General features: G+C 50.3%; 9 protein-coding genes across 9 annotated transcripts; 4 read left to right on the forward strand and 5 right to left on the reverse strand.

Annotated features, from left to right (window-relative positions):
- The first annotated feature begins 150 nt into the window (after positions 1-150).
- BU24DRAFT_422497 (beta-lactamase/transpeptidase-like protein) lies at positions 151-1,710 on the forward strand. Its single transcript, XM_033527999.1, has one exon. It carries the CDS (start codon positions 344-346, stop codon positions 1,538-1,540), a length of 1,197 nt encoding a protein of 398 aa, XP_033384494.1. The 5' UTR covers positions 151-343; the 3' UTR covers positions 1,541-1,710.
- BU24DRAFT_422498 (N-acetylated-alpha-linked acidic dipeptidase 2) lies at positions 1,581-4,890 on the reverse strand. The gene is made up of 3 exons (XM_033528000.1): positions 3,844-4,890; positions 2,091-3,792; positions 1,581-2,031 (listed from the first exon to the last, which is right to left on the reverse strand). The coding sequence occupies exons 1-3, from the start codon at positions 4,629-4,631 to the stop codon at positions 1,840-1,842; spliced, it is 2,682 nt and encodes an 893-aa protein (XP_033384495.1). The 5' UTR covers positions 4,632-4,890; the 3' UTR covers positions 1,581-1,839.
- A 113-nt stretch (positions 4,891-5,003) lies between these two features.
- BU24DRAFT_422499 (short-chain dehydrogenase/reductase-like protein SDR) lies at positions 5,004-6,266 on the reverse strand. Its single transcript, XM_033528001.1, has 3 exons — positions 5,953-6,266; positions 5,461-5,863; positions 5,004-5,395 (listed from the first exon to the last, which is right to left on the reverse strand). Exons 1-3 carry the CDS (start codon positions 6,122-6,124, stop codon positions 5,092-5,094), a joined length of 879 nt encoding a protein of 292 aa, XP_033384496.1. The 5' UTR covers positions 6,125-6,266; the 3' UTR covers positions 5,004-5,091.
- Positions 6,267-6,621: 355 nt separating this feature from the next.
- On the forward strand, positions 6,622-7,510 carry BU24DRAFT_492303 (uncharacterized protein). Its single transcript, XM_033533887.1, has 2 exons — positions 6,622-7,012; positions 7,063-7,510. Exons 1-2 carry the CDS (start codon positions 6,944-6,946, stop codon positions 7,360-7,362), a joined length of 369 nt encoding a protein of 122 aa, XP_033384497.1. The 5' UTR covers positions 6,622-6,943; the 3' UTR covers positions 7,363-7,510.
- BU24DRAFT_194993 (guanine deaminase) lies at positions 7,459-9,414 on the reverse strand. Its single transcript, XM_033521747.1, has one exon. The coding sequence runs from the start codon at positions 8,977-8,979 to the stop codon at positions 7,555-7,557; it is 1,425 nt and encodes a 474-aa protein (XP_033384498.1). The 5' UTR covers positions 8,980-9,414; the 3' UTR covers positions 7,459-7,554.
- A 117-nt stretch (positions 9,415-9,531) lies between these two features.
- On the reverse strand, positions 9,532-11,708 carry BU24DRAFT_370077 (actin-like ATPase domain-containing protein; the record flags this gene model as incomplete). Its single annotated transcript, XM_033524418.1, has 4 exons — positions 9,532-10,146; positions 10,201-10,586; positions 10,956-11,623; positions 11,679-11,708. 4 exons carry the CDS (start codon positions 11,706-11,708, stop codon positions 9,662-9,664), a joined length of 1,569 nt encoding a protein of 522 aa, XP_033384499.1. The 3' UTR covers positions 9,532-9,661.
- Positions 11,709-11,859: 151 nt separating this feature from the next.
- BU24DRAFT_422501 (lysophospholipase NTE1) lies at positions 11,860-16,824 on the forward strand. The gene is made up of 3 exons (XM_033528002.1): positions 11,860-12,278; positions 12,326-15,958; positions 16,014-16,824. The coding sequence occupies exons 1-3, from the start codon at positions 12,010-12,012 to the stop codon at positions 16,696-16,698; spliced, it is 4,587 nt and encodes a 1,528-aa protein (XP_033384500.1). The 5' UTR covers positions 11,860-12,009; the 3' UTR covers positions 16,699-16,824.
- A 658-nt stretch (positions 16,825-17,482) lies between these two features.
- Positions 17,483-21,480, forward strand: BU24DRAFT_370083 (glycine dehydrogenase-like protein). The gene is made up of 2 exons (XM_033524419.1): positions 17,483-20,908; positions 20,989-21,480. Exons 1-2 carry the CDS (start codon positions 17,803-17,805, stop codon positions 21,075-21,077), a joined length of 3,195 nt encoding a protein of 1,064 aa, XP_033384501.1. The 5' UTR covers positions 17,483-17,802; the 3' UTR covers positions 21,078-21,480.
- Positions 21,481-22,012: 532 nt separating this feature from the next.
- On the reverse strand, positions 22,013-24,226 carry BU24DRAFT_370086 (uncharacterized protein). The gene is made up of 10 exons (XM_033524420.1): positions 23,936-24,226; positions 23,807-23,868; positions 23,659-23,747; positions 23,595-23,602; positions 23,347-23,434; positions 23,257-23,292; positions 23,132-23,199; positions 23,057-23,079; positions 22,826-22,893; positions 22,013-22,766 (listed from the first exon to the last, which is right to left on the reverse strand). The coding sequence occupies exons 1-10, from the start codon at positions 23,988-23,990 to the stop codon at positions 22,178-22,180; spliced, it is 1,086 nt and encodes a 361-aa protein (XP_033384502.1). The 5' UTR covers positions 23,991-24,226; the 3' UTR covers positions 22,013-22,177.
- Positions 24,227-25,136: the final 910 nt, after the last annotated feature.

A 25,136-nucleotide genomic window follows, 5' to 3' on the forward strand; every position in this document is an offset into this window, starting at 1 on the left:
ATGCAGTACCCATTATATATTGAGTGTCCAAGTGTTCAGGTGTTCAAGAAGTGTACTTCGAAGGAGCGGGAATCGGTGGTTTGACCACGCCGACCTGCGATCTCCCGCCTTTCGTATTCCTCGCTTTCAGGGTTCAATACCATTGAACATGCTTTCAACAGCAATACTGATCGGGTGGTGTGATGGTTGAACAATACAAATACATGTCACTGTTCTTCAATAATATTGATCAGACCTACGCTACTTTGCTATTTGCGATCGACTTGTCTTCTATTTTTGTTATGCAATAGCACCCCCGTCATTCCGTTGCGGACTAGGGATTTATCTATCACAATATATCACAATGTCTTCTTCGTTAGCAGCCTCGGTTGATGGGGCCACGACCTCAAGCAATCCTACCCAATTGGGAATTGTAGTCACCGCCGTTAACAGCCAGGGTGAAATCGTCATCTCTCACTCCTCCGGCAAGACCAGCCTCAAACCAGATGCAATCCCCATCACAGTTGGCTCTATCTATCGACTCGCCAGCGCAACAAAAATTATCACCAGTATTGCAGCCTTACGACTGGTGCAGTCTGGCAAGCTCTCACTAGACGATGCCTCCCTCATCGAACGGCATCTTCCAGAAATGTGGAGTCAAGAGATATTCACGAGTGTCCCTGGCCAGCTGCCATTCACGTACAAAAAGCGCCAGAATCCGATAACTTTGCGTCATCTGCTTTCGCACACCTCGGGAAGTGGCGCCGACATACTTGATCCACGGCTGATGGCCTGGAGGAAGGAAAGAGGGGAGCAGTGCATGACACTTACCGGCGCTGTCGTTGAGGGAAACAGCACGCCTGGGCTCTTCGAGCCGGGAGAAGGATGGAGCTATGGCGGAGGCTTGAACTGGACTGGCTTGCTGATTGAGCGTGTTAGTGGCGTACGACTTGGCCAGTTCTTGCGTAAAGAGGTTTTCGATGTCCTTGGATGTGACGAGCGGATTGGGTTTGAAGGGGAACTAGAAGGGAAGGAGAAGGTGATGTTGGTCACGAAGGCGAAGAAGGGGGAAGCGCTGAGGGAGGTTCCTCCCGTTCCTGTGAGAGCTGAACTTGGGGGTGGGGCATTGCTGTCTTCTACAGCCAACTTCGTCAAGATCCTGCAAGACATCATCAATCCAACGTCAAAGTTGCTCGAGACGAAGTGGTTGGATGAGCTTTTTGCGCCACAGCTTCAGTCGGCGCCCTCGCTCAAGGCTCTGCAAGGTTCTGTGCCCATGTTCTCGCCTCTGACGGGGCCGTTAACCTCCTCTGTCCCGTTGTCTGCTGTCAACCACGGCCTGGGTGGACTCCTGATCACCGAGGACAGCAGCGAATTGGGAAAGACGAAAGGTACCTTGGCTTGGGGCGGAGCCTTCAATTGTGTATGGTTTGCCAATCGACAGCAGGGCATTGCGGGCTATTATGCGAGCAGTATTTTTCCTCCAGGTGATCCCGAGACCAGTGGTTTTTGGGCGCAATTCGTCCGCGAGGCCTGGGGCAAGGCTGGTGGCGGCCAGTAATTATACTCAGTGGAAGTCTAGAAGATGGAAATAGTATAGGCACTTAGGAGAGAAACCCGTGTTGGTGTATTTGATAAATGAAAGAAGGCGACTTTGGCGCTGCAACATCCTCCATGCTAGACACCAATCATATCTAACTATTTATCATAGAAACTCGCTTGACGCGTAAGTTATGCTCACAACCTGAATGTCAAATAGAACAGAAATGACCCAAGTCCCCATGCTTGATATAGGTCGAACGCCAAGACACCACCCATGTTGATGATAAAACAATATGCAAGAAATGATTTAGGAGCTTATCACTGTGCGTGATTGATATGCTCGAAGGCATGCTTCACAAGAGCTGCAGTCTTCTGTACTTGTTTCTTGGCAAGTTCCCAGTCCTTCTTCAGTAGCGCGTCTCGTATAAAAGGGAATACCGATCCCTTCTGTCCGGAGTCTGATACGTCGGGACCGAAGATAACGTGCCGGAATTGGTCACGACCAGGTAGCTGCGGAAATTAGTACATTATCCTCACTGGAGAGAGTATTGAGTCCAGAAACAACTTACACCATGGGCGGATTTGTCCTTCATATCCCGAGGGACATCCAAAAGCGACGTCTCTAGTCCGGCCATCTTGTTATTGTGGGCCATTCTCGACACAGTGAGACTTGGGCTTTCGAAGCCGCCGGTACCGTAAACCTGACCATACCAGAAATCTTCCCAATCATGGAAGGTCTTTGCCTGATCAGTGGATGATGCTATAACATCGAATAGAGGCTGGAAATTCTCGCGCTTGAAATCGCTAGCATGCTTCTTCGACCAATCGACCAATTCATTGGCTTCGTTTTGCAGAGCGCCAGTGTAATGCGTCAGCTTGAGGGGAAGGATTGGCTCTTGGGCAAGCTCGAGGATCAGCAAAGCCCACATCTGAGCAAGTAGGTTATGATAAGCAAAGCCTGGATCAATGTACTTGGAAACCCAATCAAAGGTCTCATAACAGCTGTGATGCATGTTGCCGTGATCCGGGCCTGCAAACCCAAAGTCAATGGATGAGCAGCCAGCAATGTCCTGAAAAGCGAGGTAGTCTCCGTCTGCGCCCAAATTGCCAAGGCTACGGTTGTCAGCATCCCATAGTTCACGGAGGGTCTTGTTTTGTCGGGGATCTTCCAGTCGATCTAATACACGCTCCCATGCTTGTCGAAAAATGGGTGAACCATTTGCCCATAACTTCTCGCCAGTCACCCCAACATCGACGTTGATGTAGGCAATTGCGTCCTTGCGCAAATTTTCGAGGTTCGCTTCGACGTGTTCGGTCGACCCCATCAAATTGTACTCCTCGGCATCCCAGGATGCAAACTCGATTGTACGCAGGGGACGCCAACCCTGAGCACGAAGCTCTCCTAGAACACGAGCGACTTCGAGCATGACAGCCGTGCCACTTCCGGGGTCTGCTGCACCGAAACACCAAGAATCACGATGATTACCGATGATAATCTTCTTGGCCTTGTCTTCGATACCTATGAAGGAGCCAAAGACATTTTGGATGAGCTGTTGTTCGACCTCGTCTTGGAAGTTTTGCAGGTTGACCTTGGGAGATCGGTCCGGGTGGCCGGAGAACCATTGGTCTCCAACATCTGGCACAGCTCCTCTCCAATCGGCAGGCACTTCTTCGCCGACTTCTTTCAGTGATTGGAGAAGCTTCTGCGCATCGCTCCAGGAAAGAGGCAGACTGGGAATGGTAGGCAATGCAGGATTTTTGTCTTTCGACATTCGCTTTGCCTCCTTTGTGCTTGGTTGTCCAGGGGTGAGAGGGTCTCCGGCGATCCAGTTGGTAAGCGCAACGGATCCTCTCTGAACTCCGTCTTCAGGTCTCCATCTCCCATGTGGCCACACTTTTCCTTGTACGAAGCCATCGTCAGCTGGATCTGAATATAAAAGTACACCGGCCACACCAGCATCTTGTGCGGCTTTGACTTTTGTTGCTGGGTCAGACTGGGTGCCATAATAACGTATGAGCGCAATCGTGCCCTTCACGTCTACGCCTTTGTCTTTCAATGTCTTGAAATCCTGTTCGTGCCCATAGTTGACATATACAAGAGGTCCCGTAACATTTCCGGAGGCTGAGAGCCCATGAAAACTATCTGTCTGAGACTTTGGTGGATTGTAGGCCGAGCCTTCTTGTAACTTAGCCTCCCAGGCTAGTTCCGTTGGCTCAACGATCGCTACACGGCGTCCGCCTTTCTTCGGGAAATTCATATACACGTAGAATCTGTAGATAGTTTAGCAATCCGACAGAAGAACTTTACGAGTCACTACTCACTCCTCGTGGGTGAAGGTATCCATATGCGATTCCTGGAATTTCCCTTCAATCCACTGTCCCAAGAAGAAACTTCCCTCGCTTCCACCAACATGATCATAGGAAGTGATGTATTGAAGGTTTTCTTGTATCCGCCAAGGATCCACATTCTGTTGTACCTGCTGTCGAACCCATTCCGGATTAAAAGGCTGCCCGAAGCCGCCACCGCCCATGGGCATGATCTCGCTGACCACCAGTAAATAAACCAAGGATATGATCACTACCAGTCCAAAAAGGCGGGCAAGTATAGCCCATCCCGGTCGGTATTCCTCCGGTATCGAGGGCAGACGGGACGTCAACCATTCGAAGCTGATGGATGGCCATCGTAACTTTGGAAGGTGGAAACTAGAAAGTGTGTCCGTGATCGAATAGAACCTCTTCGAGAACCTGCCTCTGAGCCTATTACGCCTTGCACCTCCACTCTCGGCCGACTCCGGATCCAGTATTTCCATCTCTTCCATGATCTGCCTCGAGTCCCCTTCCTCGCTGTCGCGAACCAGACTATCCAGGTCGCTGTTATCGTCCTCATCGCTCACGGACTGAACTGATGGCTGTTGGTAGTATCCATTGCGTCTCCGTGATCCTGAATCCGTTGCCAGATCGTTTCCTAAGAGGCCCTGTCTCTCAGCATCGTCGCTAACTTCTTGTGGACCGCGGCGCGAGAATGTCCGTGAAGATGTCGCTTCTTCATACGTAGGAATCGGAGCATCTTCTACGGCATCGTAAAGATGTAGGTTCTTTTCGTCACCCATTTGCAGGGTCGTGGGGTGCCCTGCAGCGCTCGGGGACAGCTGCTCGAGGGCTGGTTAGGGGGGGCAATTCGCCAACTCGCTCCCGGTGGAGGCCGCGTCAATGAACAGAATGGCTATCGTATGCGCATATACATAGTGAAACACAATATAAATGAGCGGCGGTGGTATAGATAAGCAAGTACTGGGAGAGGACGACGTATGATTATGTGGCAGTTGATGGACGAGAATGGGGTTCTAGGGTCTCAAAGGCGGAAGTGCGGATGCCGAGGCGTGCCTCCCAAGTCTCGAAGCCTTGACATTTCTTGTCATCTTCCCGATCATTGTGACACATATCGATTGAAACCCAGATCATCAAGTTTTTAACATTCATTCAATTTATTTATATACAGACACCAAAGCGCAGTGCTTCATTTTCAGCTATGCAATATCACCGCGAAAATACGATTCCGAGACCAGATCTCTACATATTCCTTCCACCCGTTACACTAATGGTCTGCCCATTCACATAGCTGAACAATGGACTTGCGACTGCGAGGATCGCACTGGCAGCCTCCGAGGGCAATCCCGGTCGTCTCAAAGGAATATCAAGATGTTGCTGTCCAGCACCAGGTCCACTTGCCTTCTGGGCTCCTGGTATTCCTAACGCGACCTTCTCACCGTCGGGTGTTACGACGAATGCGCCCTCCTCCTTCGCTTGCGTAAGACGAGTTAGAATATGACCGAAAGCGATTGTGTTAGCACGAACGCCAAACTGAGGACCCCATCTACAATGTGAAGATTAGCATCTGGCGAGGTATACGAACGAAGTAGGACATATGGAACAACATACTCTTTGGCAATGGTCTTGGTGACACCAGTCACACCTGCTTTGGCCAGAGCATAGTTGATTTGGCCAGCATTTCCATGCAACCCAGAGGTTGAGGAGATGTTGATAATGTTCCTGGGCTCGCCATCCTTGACACGGAAGTAAGGCGCGGCGGCGCGGACAATCTTGAAAGGTGCAGTGCCGTGGAGGTCGACAATGGTATGCCATTGCTTGTCGGTCATCTTGTGGATGACGCCATCCCATGTGTACCCAGCGTTATTTACAATGATGTGAATCTTGCCGTTGCCGAATTCAGCAGCCTTCTTGATGAGCTCTTTGATGTAGTCATCATTAAGCACGTCGCCTGCAACAGCAATCGCAGAGCCACCGGACTCGTTGATCTTCTGAGCAACATCCTCGGCCTTCTCTGGTCATTGTTAGTAAGGTAGAGCATATGACACTTCCCCTTCTATTGCAAGAATATGAAACAATCATGAATGGTAATGCAGAACTTACTGGCATCAACATCAGCCACCACGACCTTTGCACCCTCATTAGCAAAGAGTCTGGCTGCCTCAGCACCGATACCCTGTCCCGAACCAGTGATAATAGCGACCTGGCCAGCCAACATACCCTTGGGGTAGTTGAGATGGCCAGCAATCTGATCAATACGTTTTGAAGTAGACATTGTAAAGAAAGTTACTATGTATTGTACTGCGTCGCCGACGATATGATTGAACTAGAACGGTCTGTTTAAAGGACAAATAGAAGTCAAGTGGAAGATTGTACTACCGAGCTCTAGATATCATTTCTCTAGGACAATGCGGAGTTGCGGTTACACTGTCCCGCGGTACCGAGGCTGCGAGGCTCGGGGTTTTGGGAAAGCTAGTCTATATTTGGACGCGACTGGCAAGATGTCATTACTGACTCGACAATAAAAGAGAGTGTATGCTTGTGGAAGATTATGGATTATGATACATGAATCATTGTCTAAGGTCTCCGTTCATATATTTCATGAATACATTCGCCTCTAGCCTTCCACCGAAAGGCTACATCGTGGTTTGCACCAATTTCATTATTAAGGTGTTCTGTAGGGAGTTAGTTCAGCTTGGGTGCTTGCTCAAATGATGAGATATCACTATCGAAAAGACACCCCATAAATTTCGACAAGACGCAAAGGATACTAATCTATGTACTTGTATAGGCCTAAAATTTCTGTTAGTTGTTATCGTGGATTTTGATTCGGGCCAACGTGTGCTGCTGCGAGTCTGTTGTCGCCGTGTGATCAGCTATATGATGTCATTTGCGACTACCATAACTTCATAATTATGATGACAACGAAGCAAGATTGGAACTGGTCCTTACCTGCCGGCACTTCCGTCTGACTGAGTATATAGCCTAGCTTTCCCTTAGATATGCATACTCCATACAATCCTCACTCAGCCTCAACTCAAATTTCTCAATCATCGAACCAAATATTTTCAACCCGCGTTCCACAACTATCACAATGACTTCCGGATCAAATACTGGTGCTGGCCTTGGAGAAGCTATAAAGAAAGGTGTTGGTCTCGTACATGTAAGTTCATATCAATCCGCCGTAGTAGAACTATGACTGACACTGTAAAGGGCAGCGGTGAGGCTATTCGTGGTAATTTTAACGCTGCAGTAGACTCCGCGACGGGGGATCGCGAGAGCGCCGCAAGGCATCAGGCCATTGCCAGCCACGGCGCCGATGAGATTGACCATGGATACCATCATCAACAAGGAACTGGCATCGGACTGACTCCTGTCGACCAAGATCACAACAAAAGAGCTGTTGGAGGTCCTACGACTGCTACTTCAACTAATTACGGACCGCACGACTCAAACATCGGCAACAAAGTTGACCCTCGCGTTGATTCTCATGGTCCTGGTCGATACGCGTAGACAGTTACTCCGGTAGCACTATTGAGCCTATGAATATACCCTTTGCTATTCGTTTTGTAACAAGATTTTGAAGTTGATCTTTGACAACAACCAGAGATCTAGTGATTTATATTAGTCGCTTCTACTGATTCTAATCAACTCGTTTTACAAATCTAAAGAACAATTGTGCCACTGATGCCCGAAGCATGCCCCTCAGTTGATCATTGCTGATGTTGAGAATCGTTTGTGCTTATGAACCAGCCGACCTCTGACCCAAACCGCTACTGTGTTCCTGTCATCTCCGCTATATACCCATTTCTCTACTTTCTCCTGCCAGCTCTCCCATCCGAAGACATCACAAGGTCCATCACTAAAATCGCGTTCAAACGCCTCTTCAGCGTCGCTGCCAGGCACTTCGCCGAGGTCAATCATTTGCGCATCCCACTCTTTGCCCACTTCAAACCCGCCCACTTTATCTTGAAGTCCGATTACTTCTGCACCACCCCTGGTAGCCAGGAAAAGGGCTTCGTTGGTGGAAAGCTTGACATTGTCGCCCTCTGACATGGCCAAATGCCGCGATACCCAAATTGCTTGCCTGCAATTTTCCAGTATAGAAGGAGAGAACCCCCCAGAAACATCCGTACCCAGGCCAATTGTATGTCCCTCGGCTAATAATGAGCGAATTGGAGCACATCCAGATGTAATGGCAGTATTGCTGGCAGGGCAGTGAGAAATCTTGCTTTCCCGAGCGAGTATGACCTTGCGTTCCTCTGGGGTGAGATGCACACAATGAGCGAGGATCGTTTTCGGGGTGAGAAGACCAGCGGTATCGTAGACATCGGCATAGTTCTTACTGTGGGGGAATAGCTCTTTCACGAGCTCGATCTCGCCTTTGTTCTCAGAGATGTGTGTTTGAATGTGCGCATCTGTGTCTCTATGGAGGGCACCTAGTGCAGAAAGTGCTTCAGTAGTACAGCTAGGAGCGAAGCGCGGAGTGATAATCGGCTGCACGATCTCGCCTTTGGGATCTATCAATCTGATGTGATCGATTGATGCTTTAGAATCGCGAACTGCATCTTCAACGCTGGCATCACGGTAGTACTCCGGGCTCATGGTGTTCATGCATACGCGTCCCACCAGGGCTCTCTGCCCTCTTTTCAGGCAGATGTCGGCAAGGAGATTGGTCGCGGGCACGTGGACAGTGGCGTAGTACGCAGCTGTCGTGGTTCCATGGCTCAAGGTCCGGGAGACGAAGTTGCTGTAGACGGTTCGTGCCTTATCAAGCGAAGAGAGACTGGCTTCCATGGGAAATGTGTATGTTTCGAGCCAGGAGAGGAGAGTAGTCTTGCCAAATAGACCAGTGTTTGGGTGCTGGGGAGCGTGCGTGTGGGTGTCAATGAAGCCGGGGAAGAAGAAGGCATTCTTGTTGGTAGGGATGACGATTTGTGCATCTTCGTAGGAAGAATGCTTGGACTTAAGGTCTGTTATCGAGGAGGTCTCCCTGTCGACAAATTCGATGACTCCATTCTCATTCACACCAATGGCGCCGCTTTCGCAGATATCAAGGTCCGTGAGAGATGTGCTGTGAACGAATGTACCTATGTAGATTCGTTTCGGAATTGTGGCTGAGGCGGCCATATCTTTAAGATCTGGTGCTGCAGATGCAGGCGTGGGATTGATCGATTCCGGGTTCTTGGTAGGGTCAAGGTCACGAAGTAGACCAGGGTTTGCAGTGTGCTGTGTAGACCTAGAATAAGAACAGCGACGGCACCAAGCACCTTTTGCTCAGGGAAGGCACAAATTCAAAGGGATATTTGATTGACTCTTCAAACTGCGTCTCGGGAAACAAGATGGAAGCCCAAACCGAACAACAAACAACAGTGGGCGAAAGCTGTCTTTTTATCTCTCCTCTACAACCTTACTTCCGCACATCTTAGTAGCTTAGAGGGGCAGCATCTGGATTCTGTGGCTTGTCGTGGGTTTTGGAGCAACGCTACTGGATGAGCTGACAGATAAGGCTAGCTAGAATCCCGATTGGGCACTTAACTCCACGTGGGCCGCGGCCACGGTTTGCGCCGGGCGGCGAACGCCGATGCTAGAGAATCAGGTACATAGCAGATGTGTACCATACATAGACAGACAAATATAGATACTCATCATGCACGGTAACGTAGATCTACAAACATGGACTAATATGCTGTTGAAGATTCTACCAATAACCTGTCATGACTCCAATGTCCCTTTTCTGAAAGCGCCGTTCTCCACCTAAGCCTGTCCCAAACTCCGCAACACGGGGTATAGAAAATATCCGCCTACATGCCTACAAGCTATAATCATGTATGGCAGTTGGGCCTTGGTCGTTGTAGTCAGGCCTCGTCATATATCCTTTGTTTTGGCCTTGGTCCACAACGAATATGACCTTAGCTGCGACCTGTGCGCCGAGGAATGCAGCCTCATCATATCCAGGTTCCTTCCACTCTGGGAAATACTCAGGTGGCTTCACTAACTTAATACTGGTGGGTGTCTGTCCATGTGAAGAATGTTGATTGTGCGAGTTCATGCCCTGTAGGATCGGATTCGCGCCGGGGTGCATCAGATGTGGATTTTGTGCGGTAGTAGCAGCAAGGAGGAGTGGGTTCACCTGCGATGAACCACCATGAGGTGCGGACTGTGGCTGCGGTGTATTAGCGCCAGTGCCTGCGGGCGTAGAAATGTTGGATGGGATTTCGGAGGTGAAGATTGTGGCAGATGAAGGCGAGATAACATATTTCGCCTGTAGTGTTGCTTGAAGCGCATCTTTGAAACCTGTGCATGAACTTAGCAAGTTGATCTTAGTCCAGGCGAGGACGAATAACTTACCGCGGAGTCTGGAACCGTTACCACACACAATCAACGAATCCCACAATTCGCTGCGCTTGTTTACCTCGTCTACAGAGGAGACGCATCGATGAACTGCGTCCGCAATCTTCTCCAGTGTACCATTGCTTGCTGCTTGAAATCGCTCGACGCCAACTTCTATTTCACGTCTTATTCCTCCGGATTTGGCCCCTGGGGCTCCACTACCTTCGCCTCCTTCTCGAACTTCCTCTTCGGTGCCATCTTGAGCCTTTTTGGAAGGGCCTTCGTCCAAGGCAGCGTGTGCCTCTGCGAGCCCTTTCTCGCCCAGATTCATGTTCTTAAGGTTATCAAGCAAAGCATGATCTTCATATATGAAAGTGGCCTTCTGCTTCTTGGAGTTAGGCAACCTGATAGGCTTCGCTGTATTAACAGCTGTTTCGATGCCCTTCTTTTTCGCGTCTGCTCTGTCCTGCTTTTCTTTCTCCTTCTTTGCAAGATACTCGTCCATTTTGCCACCAGCGACGATGCTCGCTACGTCCAGTACACCTTCATTCTCATCGCCAACTCCTTCCTCCCCTACCTCGGTGTCTTCTCCGGGGCCAAGGGGGGCATTGCCTATAGTAGTGGCCGCAGCAGGTCCAGAGCCTGGTGCACCAGTGGAGGCAGCTGACGCAGGATTCGTAATGGTATCCAGTTCTCCGGTGCCACCGGATCCTGGCAATGGTGTTCCAGCAGGCAGAATCTCACAGATATTTGACGTCTTGAGCTGCTCGCACATGTCTCGATTGAAGCCCTTTGCTTTGAGCAAAGACAGCAAGCCCTGTGTGAGAGCTTCTCCACCACATCCTGGAAGTGAGATGACCCGGCCCTGAACGTGGGGAACAAACTCGCTAATTGCTGTAATGTCCACTTTGTCCTTTCCAACATCGACAACTGTTGCGGTGTGTACTCCGAATGCCCAACTGGTCGCAAGGGCGGAATCCATAAGGCTGAATGCAGGAGTCTTGAACTTCTCGAAGAAGAACTGCGTGAGTTTTTCATGTTCGCGCGGCGTCCAGGCGGGCTGGGTGATTAGAAGGATTGGGGTGTGGAACGGTGGGTTCATGGTATTGTAGACGTGGGTTATGAGCGCAAAGAAGCACGACCAGTTCACAATTCTCCCTTCGCGTATGGGCCATACTGCACCCTCCTCTGAGATGCGATCCTCTTCGTATATGATCTCTTCTTGCTCGCTGCTGACGTTCTTTGACTCCTCACCATCGGCGGCGCCATTCTGATCTCCAGTTGGCTTTTCCGCAGATTGTTTTCGGCGCACTTTGTATGGTTCCCATTCTCCTTCTTTCTCCGCCGGGAACATGCGCGACCGCACGCGCGTTTTCGCGGGGGTGAAGGACTCGGGCAGGCCAAGCTGTGCGACGGTGGTCTCAGAGCCCGGGGCAATGATCTAGGTGAAAGTGAGCACATCAGAGGTAATGATGGGATGGCTGCCTGTCACGTACAATTATTTGCTCATCCTTGAAGGGAGGCATGGCGGGCCAATGGGTGGAGCTCTATACGGCGCGTTGTTAAAGGTGAAGCTCTGCGGCGCGCACGAGGAACCAGGCGAAGTCACGCCAAGCATTGCCCTGGTCCATTACGTTACCCGCTGGCTACCCACATGCCCGCCATTGCCCACTTCATGAACTCCACCACCGACTTTACAATTGCTCATGATGACCGTCCCATTTCTCGATCTTCTTGAATGCACTTTCGTTTGCTTAGCGGAGGGAGCACCTCCTTGATCAAAGAAAGAATTTTACGAAACGAGCTGTTGCTTTTGCTATTGTCACTATGGAAGTCGCAGCAGCAATCACCTCTGCGGCGAACAGCTCTGCTGTAGTCGCCGCATCTGCTGTACAGGAATCGCTATCATCTCTGAAGGCCGCTGAGACCGCGTCCCCTACGACATTTGGCCTCCTCGGTCGTGTCATCCTGACAGTTTTGCGCATAATTCCAGGTCTACTTTACTGGATAATCACTTTTACCACGATCTCTTTGCCAACATGGCTCTTTACGCTCTTTTCTACCACGTTGACCTTCACGATGAACTTCACGACCCTGTGAGTGAGCATCACTCGAATCGCAAATGTGCACTGACCCCTTTCAGTATGCTCATCCTTACGTTTTTGGTTTCTACAGTAAGCTATCTAGTGCGCTACCGGTTTATGACCATGTATACACGATTGCCACCGGAGCCACAGCGTGATGAACCCCAGGTGGAAGTCTTCCCAGAAAGCCAGGAAGGCGACTCAAAAAGGGCACTATCCAACTATATTGATGAATTCCTGAGCGCCATCAAGGTTTTTGGCTATCTGGAGCGCCCGGTCTTCCATGAATTAACACGAACGATGCAGACTAGGAAGCTCATCGCCGGGGAGACTTTGTTGCTGGAAGAAGAGAAAGGATTTTGTTTGGTAGTAGATGGTGAGGTTCAAATCTTTGTGAAATCCAACAGGGATGGGCCAGACTCTGATGACGATGACGACGACGGTCACGGAGCTGCATCAGGAGGCGGGCGTGGCCACCAAGGCCATAGTCAAGGCTACCAGCTCCTAACGGAAGTCAAGAATGGCGCTCCGATGTCTTCGCTGTTCTCCATTCTTTCTCTATTCACTGAGGATGTGAAATTGCGGCACGAAGACGATGAAGTAGGGTTGGAGTCAAGCAGACCTACGACACCTTATGGTATGGACAGACAATCGCGGCCAACTATCACACGGGATAATAGTTTTACGATGGATAATTCGCGTCCAGATACTCCAAATGACGTGCCTGTCTTGCCAGGCCAAGGAATAAGGCATCAGAGCACCTCTACACTCGCAAGTCCTACGGCAGATGGCCACCTCCCGAGTGTTCCGCCTTTGACATTGGACACAAACGGTAGTGCTGATGAACATGTGCGACCCAAGTCCCACAAAACCCAGGCAAGATCACGAGCCCCAAAGTCTGCCCACCCCGATATCGTAGCTAGGGCAACCGTTGATACCACGATTGCCATTATTCCGGCCACTGCATTTCGACGACTGACTCGTATCTATCCAAAAGCAACAGCACATATTGTGCAAGTAATTCTCACTCGTTTGCAGCGTGTCACTCTCGCAACTGGCCATGCGTACCTTGGTTTAACGAGTGAAGTTTTGAGGACAGAAAAGCTTATGAACAAATACACCAACTATGATCTACCTGGCTTTCTGCGAGATGCGCCTCTCGAAAGGTTGAAAGAGAAATTTGCTGCCGAAAGAGAGCGTATTGGCAATGAAGAGGGCATGAAGGGCATCGCGCTGCATAATCCCGGTGCAGGTAAACGCCGAAGAAGATCGAGTGCTACACTCAGGAAGGGAGCTGCTGCACAGGCTCGACTTGCAGCAGCACGCGGAGCATCAATGGACATGACGAGTGAGGCCCTTCAGCATATGGCGTCTCCTAGCCTTGATAGAAATGATGGCATCAGTGCAGGCGATTTACTTACTAATACCCATATACCTCGTGGGCAAGACCGACGTAATCGATATAGCTTTTCCCAGCCGCTGCACCAAGAAATTCGTCGAGACCCAAAAACACCTTTGGATGTGGGCGCTTTTAATCCATTTAATTCGCCATTGACTCGCCCTACGACACTTCAGCGCCAGGAATCTGTCGATGAAGCCATGCTTTTCAGGGATTCCGTACTCGAGTGCATGTTCAAGGCAATTGGGCTCAGTAATCTGGATAACCCTACGGCTAAACTGGGCTCTGTGGATCAATCGCCTCGTCTCGTCTCCTTCGATGCTAAGAAGCAGAAGGCTGTATTCTCCAATGTTTTTGGCTTCATGGATCCTTACGAAGCTTCGCGAGACGGCGATACCGAGTCTGTCATTTCAGCATCAGCGTCGGCACAGTCAGCCTTCAGCTTTGCTGGTAACCAAAACTTGCTTGAGGAAATCGTAAACGACGTGGAGATTGTCTTCTTTCCGAAAGGGGCGGTGCTGGTTGAGCAAGGCGAACGAAATCCTGGACTCTACTACGTTATTGACGGTTTCCTCGATGTGAGCGTTCCACTAGAAGAAGATCACTCGGAACCCAATGTCTTGGGGACATTGCCAGTGAATCCTAGTGTGGACGAGTCTGAACTCTTCGGCGGTCCACGAATCAAACGAGCAGGAACATCTGCGTCAGCACGCCATGGTGCGGAGGGTAATAAGAAAAAGAAAACGAGAAAGAGTTTGTTCTTGACCAAACCTGGAGGTCTTGCTGGTTACTTAGGAACTGTATCCTCCTATCGGTCTTTCATTGACGTTACAGCTAAGACCGACGTGTACGTTGGTTTTCTCCCACGGGCTTCCATTGAGCGTATCGTAGACAGATACCCGGTCGTGCTCCTTACGATGGCCAAGCGTCTGACAACTCTTTTACCTCGTCTGATATTGCATATCGACTTTGCATTAGAATGGGTTCAAGTGAACGCTGGTCAGGTCCTCTACAACCAAGGCGACGAAAGTGATGCCATCTATATCGTACTCAATGGACGTTTGCGGGCGATACAAGATGGTGAGAATAATGACATGAAGGTGATTGGAGAATACGGACAGGGAGACAGCGTTGGCGAGCTCGAGGTTCTTACCGAGTCTGCACGACCAGGCTCTCTGCACGCTATTCGTGACACTGAAGTTGCCAAATTTCCCAAGACGCTGTTCAACAGTCTTGCATTGGAGCACCCTGGCATTACCATAAAGATCTCCAAAATCATTGCATCTCGCATGAGAGCCCTAATGGATGATCCGCTACACGAGCAGACAAAGGAACGAAGAGACAAGGCAACCCGCAGCAAAGTTTCCTCAACTGTGAATCTTCGTACTGTGGCCATACTTCCCGTCACCGCAGGAATCCCGGTCGTTGAATTCGCCAGCCGCCTGATGAATGCTCTCTCGCAGATAGGGATTCCAAATGGTGTAGTATCTCTAAATCAAGCCGCCATTCTCAACCATCTCGGCCGACATGCATTCAATCGCATGGGCAAGCTCAAACTTTCACAATACTTGGCCGATCTGGAGGAGAAATATGGATTGGTGCTCTACGTGGCCGATACAACAGTCAAATCGCCCTGGACACAGACATGTATCAGCCAGGCCGACTGCATTCTTCTTGTGGGGTTGGCTGAAGGCTCACCGACCATTGGCGAGTACGAACGCCTTTTGCTGACGACCAAGACCACTGCACGCAAAGAGCTGGTGATTTTGCACTCAGAGAAATTCTGCCCTCCCGGTCTCAGCCGTAAGTGGCTTCGCAACCGTCCCTGGGTGAATGGCAGCCATCACCATATCCAAATGTCATTTCGGACGACTCCCGAACCGGTGCACCCTGCTGGGCGCCGCTTCGGAACTGCTCTGAAACAGAGAGTGCAAGTACTCCAGGCCGAGATTCAGAAATATACGTCCCGCCGTGTGCGACAAACCCCGCTCTACTCTGCAGAAACGCCATTCAAGGGCGATTTCCATCGACTCGCTAGACGTCTATGTGGCAAATCTGTCGGGCTGGTACTTGGCGGAGGGGGTGCTCGAGGTATCGCTCAGATTGGCATTATTCGGGCTCTGGAGGAGGCCGGCATTCCGATTGACCTTGTCGGTGGAACATCCATAGGTGCTTTCATCGGTGCACTGTATGCTTGGGATGCAGATGTTGTTCCGATGTACGGTCGTGCTAAGAAGTTTGCCGGCCGTATGGGCAGTATCTGGAGATTCGCTCTTGACTTGACGTATCCATCGTAAGTTTAGGCAAATGCATAATTATCTCGTTGCAAACCACTAACATTCATACAGGGCATCATACACTACCGGACATGAATTCAACCGAGGCATCTTTAAGACATTTGGTAATTCTCAGATTGAAGATTTCTGGCTTGAGTATTATTGCAACACGACCAACATCAGTAAGAGTCGTTCAGAGATACACACGAGCGGGTATGTATGGCGGTATGTGCGAGCGTCCATGTCTCTTGCCGGGCTGCTCCCTCCGCTGTGTGATGGTGGCAGTATGTTGCTTGATGGAGGCTACATCGATAACTTGACGGTGACGCACATGAAGTCATTGGGCGCGGATGTCATCTTCGCCATCGACGTGGGATCTCTAGATGACGACGCGCCGCAAACATTTGGAGACTCGCTTTCCGGATTCTGGGCATTTTATAATCGATGGAATCCTTTCTCATCGTACCCCAATCCGCCAACTCTGTCAGAGATTCAGTCGCGATTGGCGTATGTGTCAAGCTACGAGGCGCTAGAGCGCGCCAAGAACACGCCAGGGTGCAGGTACATGCGTCCTCCGATTGACCCCTACGGAACGCTTGATTTTGCCAAATTCGACGAAATCTATCAGGTGGGGTACCAGTACGGGAAGGAATACCTGGGGCAGTTGAAGGAACAAGGTGATCTACCGGTGCAGGAAGAGACTGAGAAGGAGAAGAACCTGAGGCGGACAATGGCACCCAGGCGAGCAAGTATCTGAGAGGGCATTTTCTAGGGGGAGCTAATCGGTGCAATGAGCGACCAACTATAGAAATGGAGGGTCTACGGATAGATAGTTAGAGATTCGGAAGTAGTCATATCATCATCGAAACGCCCTCTCCCCATGTAGTGTGTGGCCTACCCTACCCCACAGTAGTGATGATGATGATGTGATTAAATTGAGATGCGCTTAAGCTAGCTGCCACGTGAACAACATACAAGCAAGACAAGGAGGGGACGAGAAGGGGTTGACGATAATGAGGTCTGGGTTTTCTGTCGCTGGCTAGAGAACGAGATCGGACTATTCTGGTGCGACGTGCGGAGGACGAGGGTGGATATAATGAGGACTACGGCTCCACTGCCTTTTACTGTGGTGTGGGTAGGTAACTAAGGTAGATAGGTGTAGGAGGTATCTATTACTCCGTAGTTAGCTCGTGGCAGTCTTTTCTGTAACCAACGGAGACTCGGAGTACTTGTACTTTGTATAAAATTGTTAGTGGACAGAGGTAGATATCGGGTGTCGGATGGCTGTGATTGGTGCAGATGCCCGTTCCTTTCCCTTCTGCTTTGAGCTGGGAAGTGAACCGGGATTGAAACCGAAAAACCCCTGCTGGATGCCATACCCCAAATGGCTTAGCCTGTCCCTGATCCTCCCAAAACCCGCCATTGCAATGTACCGTCGTTATCCGGGCTCTTTCTTCATTGCGCTCATCGATAAGCTCACCGACGGGAAAATCCTCCAAGATATCTCATACTTTCCCACCATCATCGATAATACAATAATATCTAAATAAAACTACCTTGACTCTGCTCTGCTCTACCCTTTTTCCTGCTTCTCTCCAATCCCTCTCTCTCTTCCTCCTCCTCATCTCTCTCCCTTCATTTTCCTCTACTTTTTTCTTTCAGAGAGAGATCTTTACCCCAACCAGATAACGTCACCGATCCATCTCCCCACCTAGCTTGTTGGATTTTTTTATTCCCCCAGTTCCTTCCTCCGAATTGACCCTTTCTTCCCCACCACGGTTGCATTGGCTTCCTATATAACCCTTGATCCGTCCGTCAGGGCACCTCCTTCGCCTTTGACCCGTCCACCACATAATTCACAATGCGCACAGCGTGCCTCAGAGCAGCAAGCTCCGCGAGCAGGCTCGCTCGCTCCCCCAGAGCAACTCCCCTGACACGTTTTCGCCCGACTCCATCCCAGAGTGGTGTCTGCTCTCCCCTCCAGAATGCTGCTTTCCAGCCATTGAGGCGCTCCTTCCACGCTACCACTGCTGAAGATGCCCTCGAGAAAGACCTTGGGTCTGACAAGGCCCACGAGCCATTCCGCAACCTCGACACCTTCCCACGCCGACACATCGGTCCCTCTGCCAGCTCGGTCAAGAAGATGCTTGCCACTCTCGACCCTCCGGCCAAGAGCTTGGACGAGTTCGTGAAGCAGGTCATTCCAGCTAACGTTCTGTCCGACCGGACTCTCAAGATATCTGGAATTGGCAAGAACAGCAACCGCGACTTCGACGAGGGCATTGCCGAGCGAGACCTTTTGACGGCTTTCAAGGAGATGATGGACGAGAACAAGCCAGGACACTGCTTCATCGGACAAGGCTACGCAGCTTCAAAGGTTCCTGAGGTGATCAAGAGGAACGTGTTGGAGAACCCAGCTTGGTACACAAGCTATACCCCATACCAACCAGAGATCAGTCAAGGAAGATTGGAGTCATTGCTCAATTTCCAAACTGTGGTAACCGACCTCACTGGTCTGTCCATTGCGAACGCCTCCGTCTTGGATGAACCCACCGCTGCCGCCGAAGCCATGACGCTATCCTATGGCTCACTGCCAACTTCCCGACAAAAGCGAAAGGGCAAGACCTTCCTCGTGTCCGACACTTGTCACCCCCAGACCATCGATGTCCTCTACTCCCGAGCTGAGGGTTTCGGTATCAACATTGAAATTGTCGATGTCTTGAAGGACAACAGCAAGAGAGTTGAGGAGCTCGGCAATGACCTTGTCGGTGTCTTGGTTCAATACCCTAACACTGAGGGTGGTGTCCAAGACTTCAAGGATCTATCCGAGAAGGTCCACAAGAATGGCGCTCTCCTCAGTGTTGCTACGGACCTCCTGGCACTCACTGTTCTTACACCTCCTGGAGAGTTCGGCGCCGATATCGCATTCGGCAACGCCCAACGTTTTGGAGTGCCATTGGGCTATGGTGGTCCACACGCCGCCTTCTTTGCTTGCTCTGACAAGTATAAGCGCAAGATTCCCGGCCGCATCATTGGTTTGTCCAAGGACAGGCTAGGAAACCATGCTGCTCGTCTTGCTCTACAGACCCGAGAGCAGCATATTCGCCGCGAGAAAGCCACAAGTAACATCTGCACCGCTCAGGCTCTCCTTGCAAACATGAGTGCCTTCTACGCCGTATATCATGGGCCTAACGGGCTTACCGATATTGCCAGGCACGTCATTGCTACTGCACGTCGCGTTCAAGGGGCGATTGCCGAGATTGGCTTCAAGACTGGCCAGCGCGGCAAATTGGACAACACCCCAGTGCCATTTGATACTCTTGTCGTAGAGACTGGCTCTGAGACTGGTGCAATCATCAGTGCATTGGAGAAAGAGTCGGTCTATGTTCGCAAGCTCGATGAGAACCACCTCAGTATCACCGTTGACGAGACGACCACTATCGAATCAGCATCCAAGCTCGTCAATGTCTTCGCTGCCCAGAAAGGAAAGCAGGCACCTTCTCTTACCACCCCGACTGATGCCGACACTGCATCTGCCTTCAAGAGAACTAGCCCCTTCCTCACCCACCCGGTCTTCAACTCTCATCACTCTGAGACCGAGCTTCTCCGATATATCTATCATCTCCAGTCCAAGGACCTTTCTCTTGTGCACTCAATGATCCCCCTAGGATCTTGCACCATGAAGCTCAACGCGACCACTGAGATGGTTCCAGTGTCATGGCCAACTGTAGGCAACATGCATCCGTTCTTGCCATTAGAAAACGCCAAGGGCTATACGCAAATGATTGGAGAGCTGGAGAATGATTTGGCCAACATCACCGGCTTTCACTCGGTCTCGCTCCAGCCGAATTCGGGTGCACAGGGCGAGTTCACTGGTCTCCGTGTCATCAGGAAGTATCTCGAGCAACAGCCAGGAAAGAAGCGAGACATCTGCTTGATTCCTGTCTCTGCTCATGGTACTAACCCTGCAAGTGCTGCCATGGTCGGCATGCGCGTCGTCCCGATCAAGTGCGATCCAGTGACGGGCAACCTTGACATGGCTGATCTCAAGGCGAAATGTGAGAAGCACAGCGAGGAATTGGGCGCCATTATGGTGACTTACCCAAGTACCTTCGGTGTTTTCGAGCCAAAGATCAAGGAAGTATGCGACCTCATCCATGAACATGGCGGACAAGTCTACATGGATGGAGCCAATATGAATGCACAGATCGGTCTTACCTCACCTGGCGAGATTGGTGCCGATGTCTGCCATTTGAACTTGCACAAGACTTTCTGCATTCCCCACGGAGGAGGCGGTCCTGGTGTAGGACCTATTGGTGTTGCAGAGCACCTTGCACCTTTCCTGCCTGGTCACTTGAGGGGCGAGACCGGTGGTACACAAGCAATTGCACCCGTTAGCGGCGCACCCTGGGGTAGTGCCAGCATCTTACCCATCAGCTGGGCATATATCAAGATGATGGGTGCCGTCGGACTGACACAAGCGACCAAGATTACTCTCCTCAACGCCAACTACATCCTCGCACGCCTCAAGCCTTATTATCCTATTGTCTATACCAACGATAACGGCCGCTGCGCTCACGAGTTCATTTTGGATATCCGACAGTTCAAGGAAACGGCCGGTATCGAAGCCATCGATGTCGCGAAGCGTCTTCAGGATTATGGCTTCCACGCACCTACTATGTCCTGGCCTGTTGCCAACACCCTCATGATCGAGCCCACCGAGTCCGAGAGCAAAGAGGAACTAGACAGGTTCTGCGACGCTCTCATCTCCATCCGCAAGGAGATCGAGGCAATCGAGAAGGGCGAGCAGCCAAAGGACACCAACGTGCTTAAGATGTCACCCCACTCACAGCAGGATCTCATCCTCGGCGAGTGGAGCCGTCCTTACACTAGGGAAAACGCTGCATATCCCTTGCCATACCTGAAGGAGAAGAAGTTCTGGCCTGCAGTTACCAGACTTGACGATGGTACGTCTTACCCAATTCTTACTGAAACCCATGACCATCAATTGAGAAATTTTATCATCATGACTAACTCTCTGTCTTAGCTTACGGCGACACCAACCTCTTCTGCACGTGTGCTCCGGTCGAAGATGCAGAGGACATCACCGGAGCTGCTGCACCCAATCCGACCTAATACCTCCGTCGCGTTCGACACACCCCTATACCACATTTCTTCGACCTTTAATGTACATAATGCATTGTAACGCCTGACGAAGACATCCGGAGAAAATCTCTCCTTTGTCCATTCCATTCACATATAGTGCGCACATCATCTTTCAACACAGCACGTCCAACATTTATTTCCCTCTTCGGCGAGGAGCTCGGGCAGGAAAGCATCCAGGCATGGCGTTGAGAAATCGTTTTTACTTTTTGATCAGCATCAAACAATCCCCCCCATTTTCAACAGAGGGGCGGCTCCTTGCTGGGTGGTGTTTTTTTTTTTCAATTTTTGAGATTTGATCTACCCTTTAAATTCATTTGGGGGAATTTCTAACATCGTTTTTTGATGCGAAGAATAAAAGTCTAGAACAATAGATAGATCGAATTTCATCATCATTCTAAAGATACTTTCATTTAAGCACCTGGTACACACTTATAGTACCATGATAATAGTAGTACGCAGTATATATTCCAGAAGGACGATGAACATACACACACGAACCATCTATAGGACAGGGAAAAAAGCCCTCTACTGCGCATCATCGAAGCCTTACCTACTTACCTAAAGTGGTATTTAGCGGGCGGTCTGATTCCCCAGCCAATGAACTCGCTTCCCTGGGTGCCTGGATGATAGGAAGCCGGGATCAAAAATCGCTAAGCAACAGAAAACAGAAATGACAATTATCTTGTTTACACAATAGATTTCCTATGCCTTTAGCAACTAATTGGGTTGTAGTATGTAAAAGGGAGAGTTGAACATGTCATGGCTTTGGACTACTTTCATACACTAACTGGTTATTACAAGGACACAATTGATGATGGGCGGAAATGATAAGTCAAAAGATTCGTTGTAGGATATAATTTTCTCTTTTCGGACCACTAGTTACTATTCTAAGAACACATTGGGTACCCCTCGCTCTCTCTGACCCTACTTTTCCGATCCGGATTCATCATGGTTCGTAACATCATCGCCCTGGTATACGCCTTCGGCCCCACGCCTCAATGATTATTGTATTTATTTATTTTTTGTGTTTCGCAGGTCAACACAGTCAATGTGCTTGGAGGGATATAAATTTAAACCTGGCCGGCGGTGTAGAAGTCGTCGAGGGCGACCTTGACGCGCTTGGTCATGGTCTTCTCACCCTCACGGACCCAGACACGGGGGTCGTAGTACTTCTTGTTGGGCTTGTCCTCGCCATCGGGGTTGCCGACCTGGGTCTTGAGGTACTCGGCCTTGCCACCGAAGTAGTCACGGAAGCCGTTGCTGTAAGCCCACTGAAGATCGGTGTCGAGGTTGACCTTGACGACACCGTAGGAGATGGCCTCCCTGAAGTCGTCGACGCTGCTGCCGGAGCCACCGTGGAAGACGAGGAAGACGGGCTTCTCGGTCTTGGTGTTGTGCTGCTGCTTGACGTAGGCCTGGTGCTTCTGGAGGAGCTTGGGCTGGAGCTTGACGTTGCCGGGCTTGTACACACCGTGGACGTTTCCGAAACCAGCGGCGATGCTGAAGCGCTCAGGGGCGACGGCAGTAAGGGTCTTGTAGATGAGCTCGATGTCCTCGGGCTGGGTGTAGAGGGAGTTGTTGTCAACGTCCTCGTTGTTGACGCCGTCCTCCTCGCCACCTGTGATACCGATCTCCATCTCGAGGAAACCGTTAACCTTGCTGATTATGCTGTTAGCCCAAATATTCTGTCTGAATTGGGTGTGTTATATTGGTCTTACCTGAAGCGCTCGAGGTAAGCCTTGGTGGTGTTCAAGTTCTCCTCGACAGTCTCCTCGGAAAGATCAATCTAGTTAAAATGAGTTAGCATTATTTCAGTGAATTGTAAGCCACTGCGCCTGGATCTACACTGCGTTTGAGGCGGTCGTTGAACGAGAAATGCGTAATTCAAGCCGCCGGCGACCAGAGGTGTCCAGGCGTGAACACGGTCTCGATGGTAGGGGTAATCTTACCATGTGAGAGGAGAAGAGGGGCTCTACAAAGGAATTAGCTTAATCAGAATGATAATTGGAGGAGGGTATGCATACCGCCATGCTCCTTGTAGTAAGCCTCATCGGCGTCGAGCATACCATCCAACCAGGGAAGGAGCTTCTTGCTATGCAATTGTTTAGCGGTGTTTTGTACATCAATGCTTGAATGAGTAACAACTTACGCGCAGTGGTCGGTGTGGAGAACGACGGGGACACCGCTGTAATTCTCAGTCAGAATTTGTCAAACAAGGGTAGGTCGAGGGAGCGCATACTAGACGGGTGCGATGGATCGGATGTAGTGAGCAGCGGCGACGGCACCAGCAATGCTGGCCGTTTGGTCCTTGTTGTCAACGCCCTTTCCTACACGATTGTCAGTTATTGTCCTTGATAATCAACTCAGTCCCGAATTCGTCAATTGACCGATGTCAGCCGGGGACTGCGGGGTTTCCGCAGTCATTGTAGGACACGACTTTGAGTAAACGGGGACCGAGATAGGAGATTTTCCGGGTCAGAAACGTACCGGCGAAGCTGTTTGTATTCGTTAGATTTGAAGAATGTAGACAGATTGATGAGAGAATACGTACAAAGCAGCTCCACCCTGGGAGGTCTGGAGGATGATGGGGGACTTCTGGTCGCGAGCAGCCTCCAAAGAAGCTACAACGGTGGAGGAAGACTGCGGGATTGTTATTTTGGGGGATTCCATGGCATTGCGATTGAGTGGATTATACTAACAGTGACATTGATGGCGGGAATGGCGAAGCCCTTCTCCTGTGCGTACTTGAAAAGAGCGACGACTGAGCGGGGAGGAGGAATGTCAGCATGTAGAAAACATCGGGGATGGCGGATTGCAGAATGACGTACCATCGTCACCGACGATGACACCGGACTTCCTCTTGAGAACGTCTTGGACACCCATTTTGATGATAAGTGGTTCTAAAGAAAGAGTCTGTTAGTTTGGTTCTGGATTTGGAGAGTAGTAGGCCGAGCTCGGACAGTAGGGAAGAAGAGTATGGTATGGTAGGGTGAGGGGGGAGGAGGTAGGAGGAGCGCACTCTTAAGTTTGGAATTGAGTTGTAGGGAGATGAAAAAAGGAGTTGAGTAGGTGGAATGAGGAATAGAGAAGAAGAAGAGGAAGAAAAAAGGTTGAAGTGGTGGGCAGGTATGAGTTGATGTAATAATGTTGTTGGGAGGGGGGAGGAGAGAGGCCGAATGAGGGATGAGGTCAGGGTGGGGTTCAGAAGCTGCAAGTTCGCAGTTTCACCCCACCACGCCCACCTGCGAATCCACACATTCGTCGCATGTTCCAACTTCCGACCAAAGAGATGCCATCCAATAACCCATTTGTTTAGACGTTTTGCAATCCGAACGAGATATCGCCCGTCTGCGTCTGCAAAAAGTAAAAGCAAAAGCAAAAGAGCCTCTTGGACAACACATCCATCCAGGTCTAGCCAGCTCCATCAATTGGCCTTATCCACCACCCCTCCCGACTTCCGTGCCATAATGAAATTAGGTACATACCTTTTCTGTTCGTTATATCGCTACGAGAAAAACAAAAGGTGAAATGAAGATATTCGCGAGAGAATTGATCAATGGATGGAAGGAGGGGGGGGCGTGGGATATAAGTGACTTTTATTTTAGAAGAGAAGAATTTGTTACACCCGGATACCTGGATCATTTGACATACGAGTGAATACTACTATGAGGACTCCGTACTATTACCATTACTACTAGGGTACTAAGTTGTTCTCCTTCACGGCCGCGCTCCTGAAGTCATTCGGACAATCCCCCGCGACCACCTTTCTCGGCATGAGATGGCTGCACCACCATCACCACCATTACTATTACAGCTACAGCCAGTAATTGCAGCTACGATTGGACTGGACAAGTATTCAATTAGTACAACCTAACCTCGCCCTGAACTTCCTTCTGTCCCTCCCTACCGCTTTGCCCGAGTCTCTCCGTAAAATGCGCAGGGTACGCAGCCTTCCGCACGGCTGGGCTCACGTTTGCCGGTTTACCTGGTGACAATTCCCTACGGATTCCTTCCTGCGCCTGTCACGCC

This window comes from Aaosphaeria arxii (genome assembly GCF_010015735.1).
Source record: "Aaosphaeria arxii CBS 175.79 unplaced genomic scaffold BU24scaffold_4, whole genome shotgun sequence".
Taxonomy (NCBI): Eukaryota; Fungi; Ascomycota; class Dothideomycetes; order Pleosporales; genus Aaosphaeria; species Aaosphaeria arxii.

Excerpts from the sequence above, each read along its gene's own strand:
- BU24DRAFT_422497 (XM_033527999.1), top strand. The coding sequence starts at position 344 with ATGTCTTCTTCGTTAGCAGCCTCGGTTGATGGGGCCACGACCTCAAGC.
- BU24DRAFT_422498 (XM_033528000.1), bottom strand. The coding sequence starts at position 4,631 with ATGGGTGACGAAAAGAACCTACATCTTTACGATGCCGTAGAAGATGCT. Across the intron at positions 3,793-3,843 it reads GATACCTTCACCCACGAGGA|ATTCTACGTGTATATGAATT; the intron begins GTGAGTAGTGAC and ends AACTATCTACAG. Across the intron at positions 2,032-2,090 it reads AGGACAAATCCGCCCATGGT|CTACCTGGTCGTGACCAATT; the intron begins GTAAGTTGTTTC and ends TAATTTCCGCAG.
- BU24DRAFT_422499 (XM_033528001.1), bottom strand. The coding sequence starts at position 6,124 with ATGTCTACTTCAAAACGTATTGATCAGATTGCTGGCCATCTCAACTAC. Across the intron at positions 5,864-5,952 it reads GGTGGCTGATGTTGATGCCA|AGAAGGCCGAGGATGTTGCT; the intron begins GTAAGTTCTGCA and ends AACAATGACCAG. Across the intron at positions 5,396-5,460 it reads ACCAAGACCATTGCCAAAGA|ATGGGGTCCTCAGTTTGGCG; the intron begins GTATGTTGTTCC and ends TTCACATTGTAG.
- BU24DRAFT_492303 (XM_033533887.1), top strand. The coding sequence starts at position 6,944 with ATGACTTCCGGATCAAATACTGGTGCTGGCCTTGGAGAAGCTATAAAG. Across the intron at positions 7,013-7,062 it reads AAGGTGTTGGTCTCGTACAT|GGCAGCGGTGAGGCTATTCG; the intron begins GTAAGTTCATAT and ends GACACTGTAAAG.
- BU24DRAFT_194993 (XM_033521747.1), bottom strand. The coding sequence starts at position 8,979 with ATGGCCGCCTCAGCCACAATTCCGAAACGAATCTACATAGGTACATTC.
- BU24DRAFT_422501 (XM_033528002.1), top strand. The coding sequence starts at position 12,010 with ATGGAAGTCGCAGCAGCAATCACCTCTGCGGCGAACAGCTCTGCTGTA. Across the intron at positions 12,279-12,325 it reads ACGATGAACTTCACGACCCT|TATGCTCATCCTTACGTTTT; the intron begins GTGAGTGAGCAT and ends GACCCCTTTCAG. Across the intron at positions 15,959-16,013 it reads CTTGACTTGACGTATCCATC|GGCATCATACACTACCGGAC; the intron begins GTAAGTTTAGGC and ends ACATTCATACAG.
- BU24DRAFT_370083 (XM_033524419.1), top strand. The coding sequence starts at position 17,803 with ATGCGCACAGCGTGCCTCAGAGCAGCAAGCTCCGCGAGCAGGCTCGCT. Across the intron at positions 20,909-20,988 it reads AGTTACCAGACTTGACGATG|CTTACGGCGACACCAACCTC; the intron begins GTACGTCTTACC and ends TCTCTGTCTTAG.
- BU24DRAFT_370086 (XM_033524420.1), bottom strand. The coding sequence starts at position 23,990 with ATGGGTGTCCAAGACGTTCTCAAGAGGAAGTCCGGTGTCATCGTCGGT. Across the intron at positions 23,200-23,256 it reads CTCCACACCGACCACTGCGC|CAAGAAGCTCCTTCCCTGGT; the intron begins GTAAGTTGTTAC and ends ACAATTGCATAG. Across the intron at positions 22,894-23,056 it reads CCCTCTTCTCCTCTCACATG|ATTGATCTTTCCGAGGAGAC; the intron begins GTAAGATTACCC and ends CATTTTAACTAG.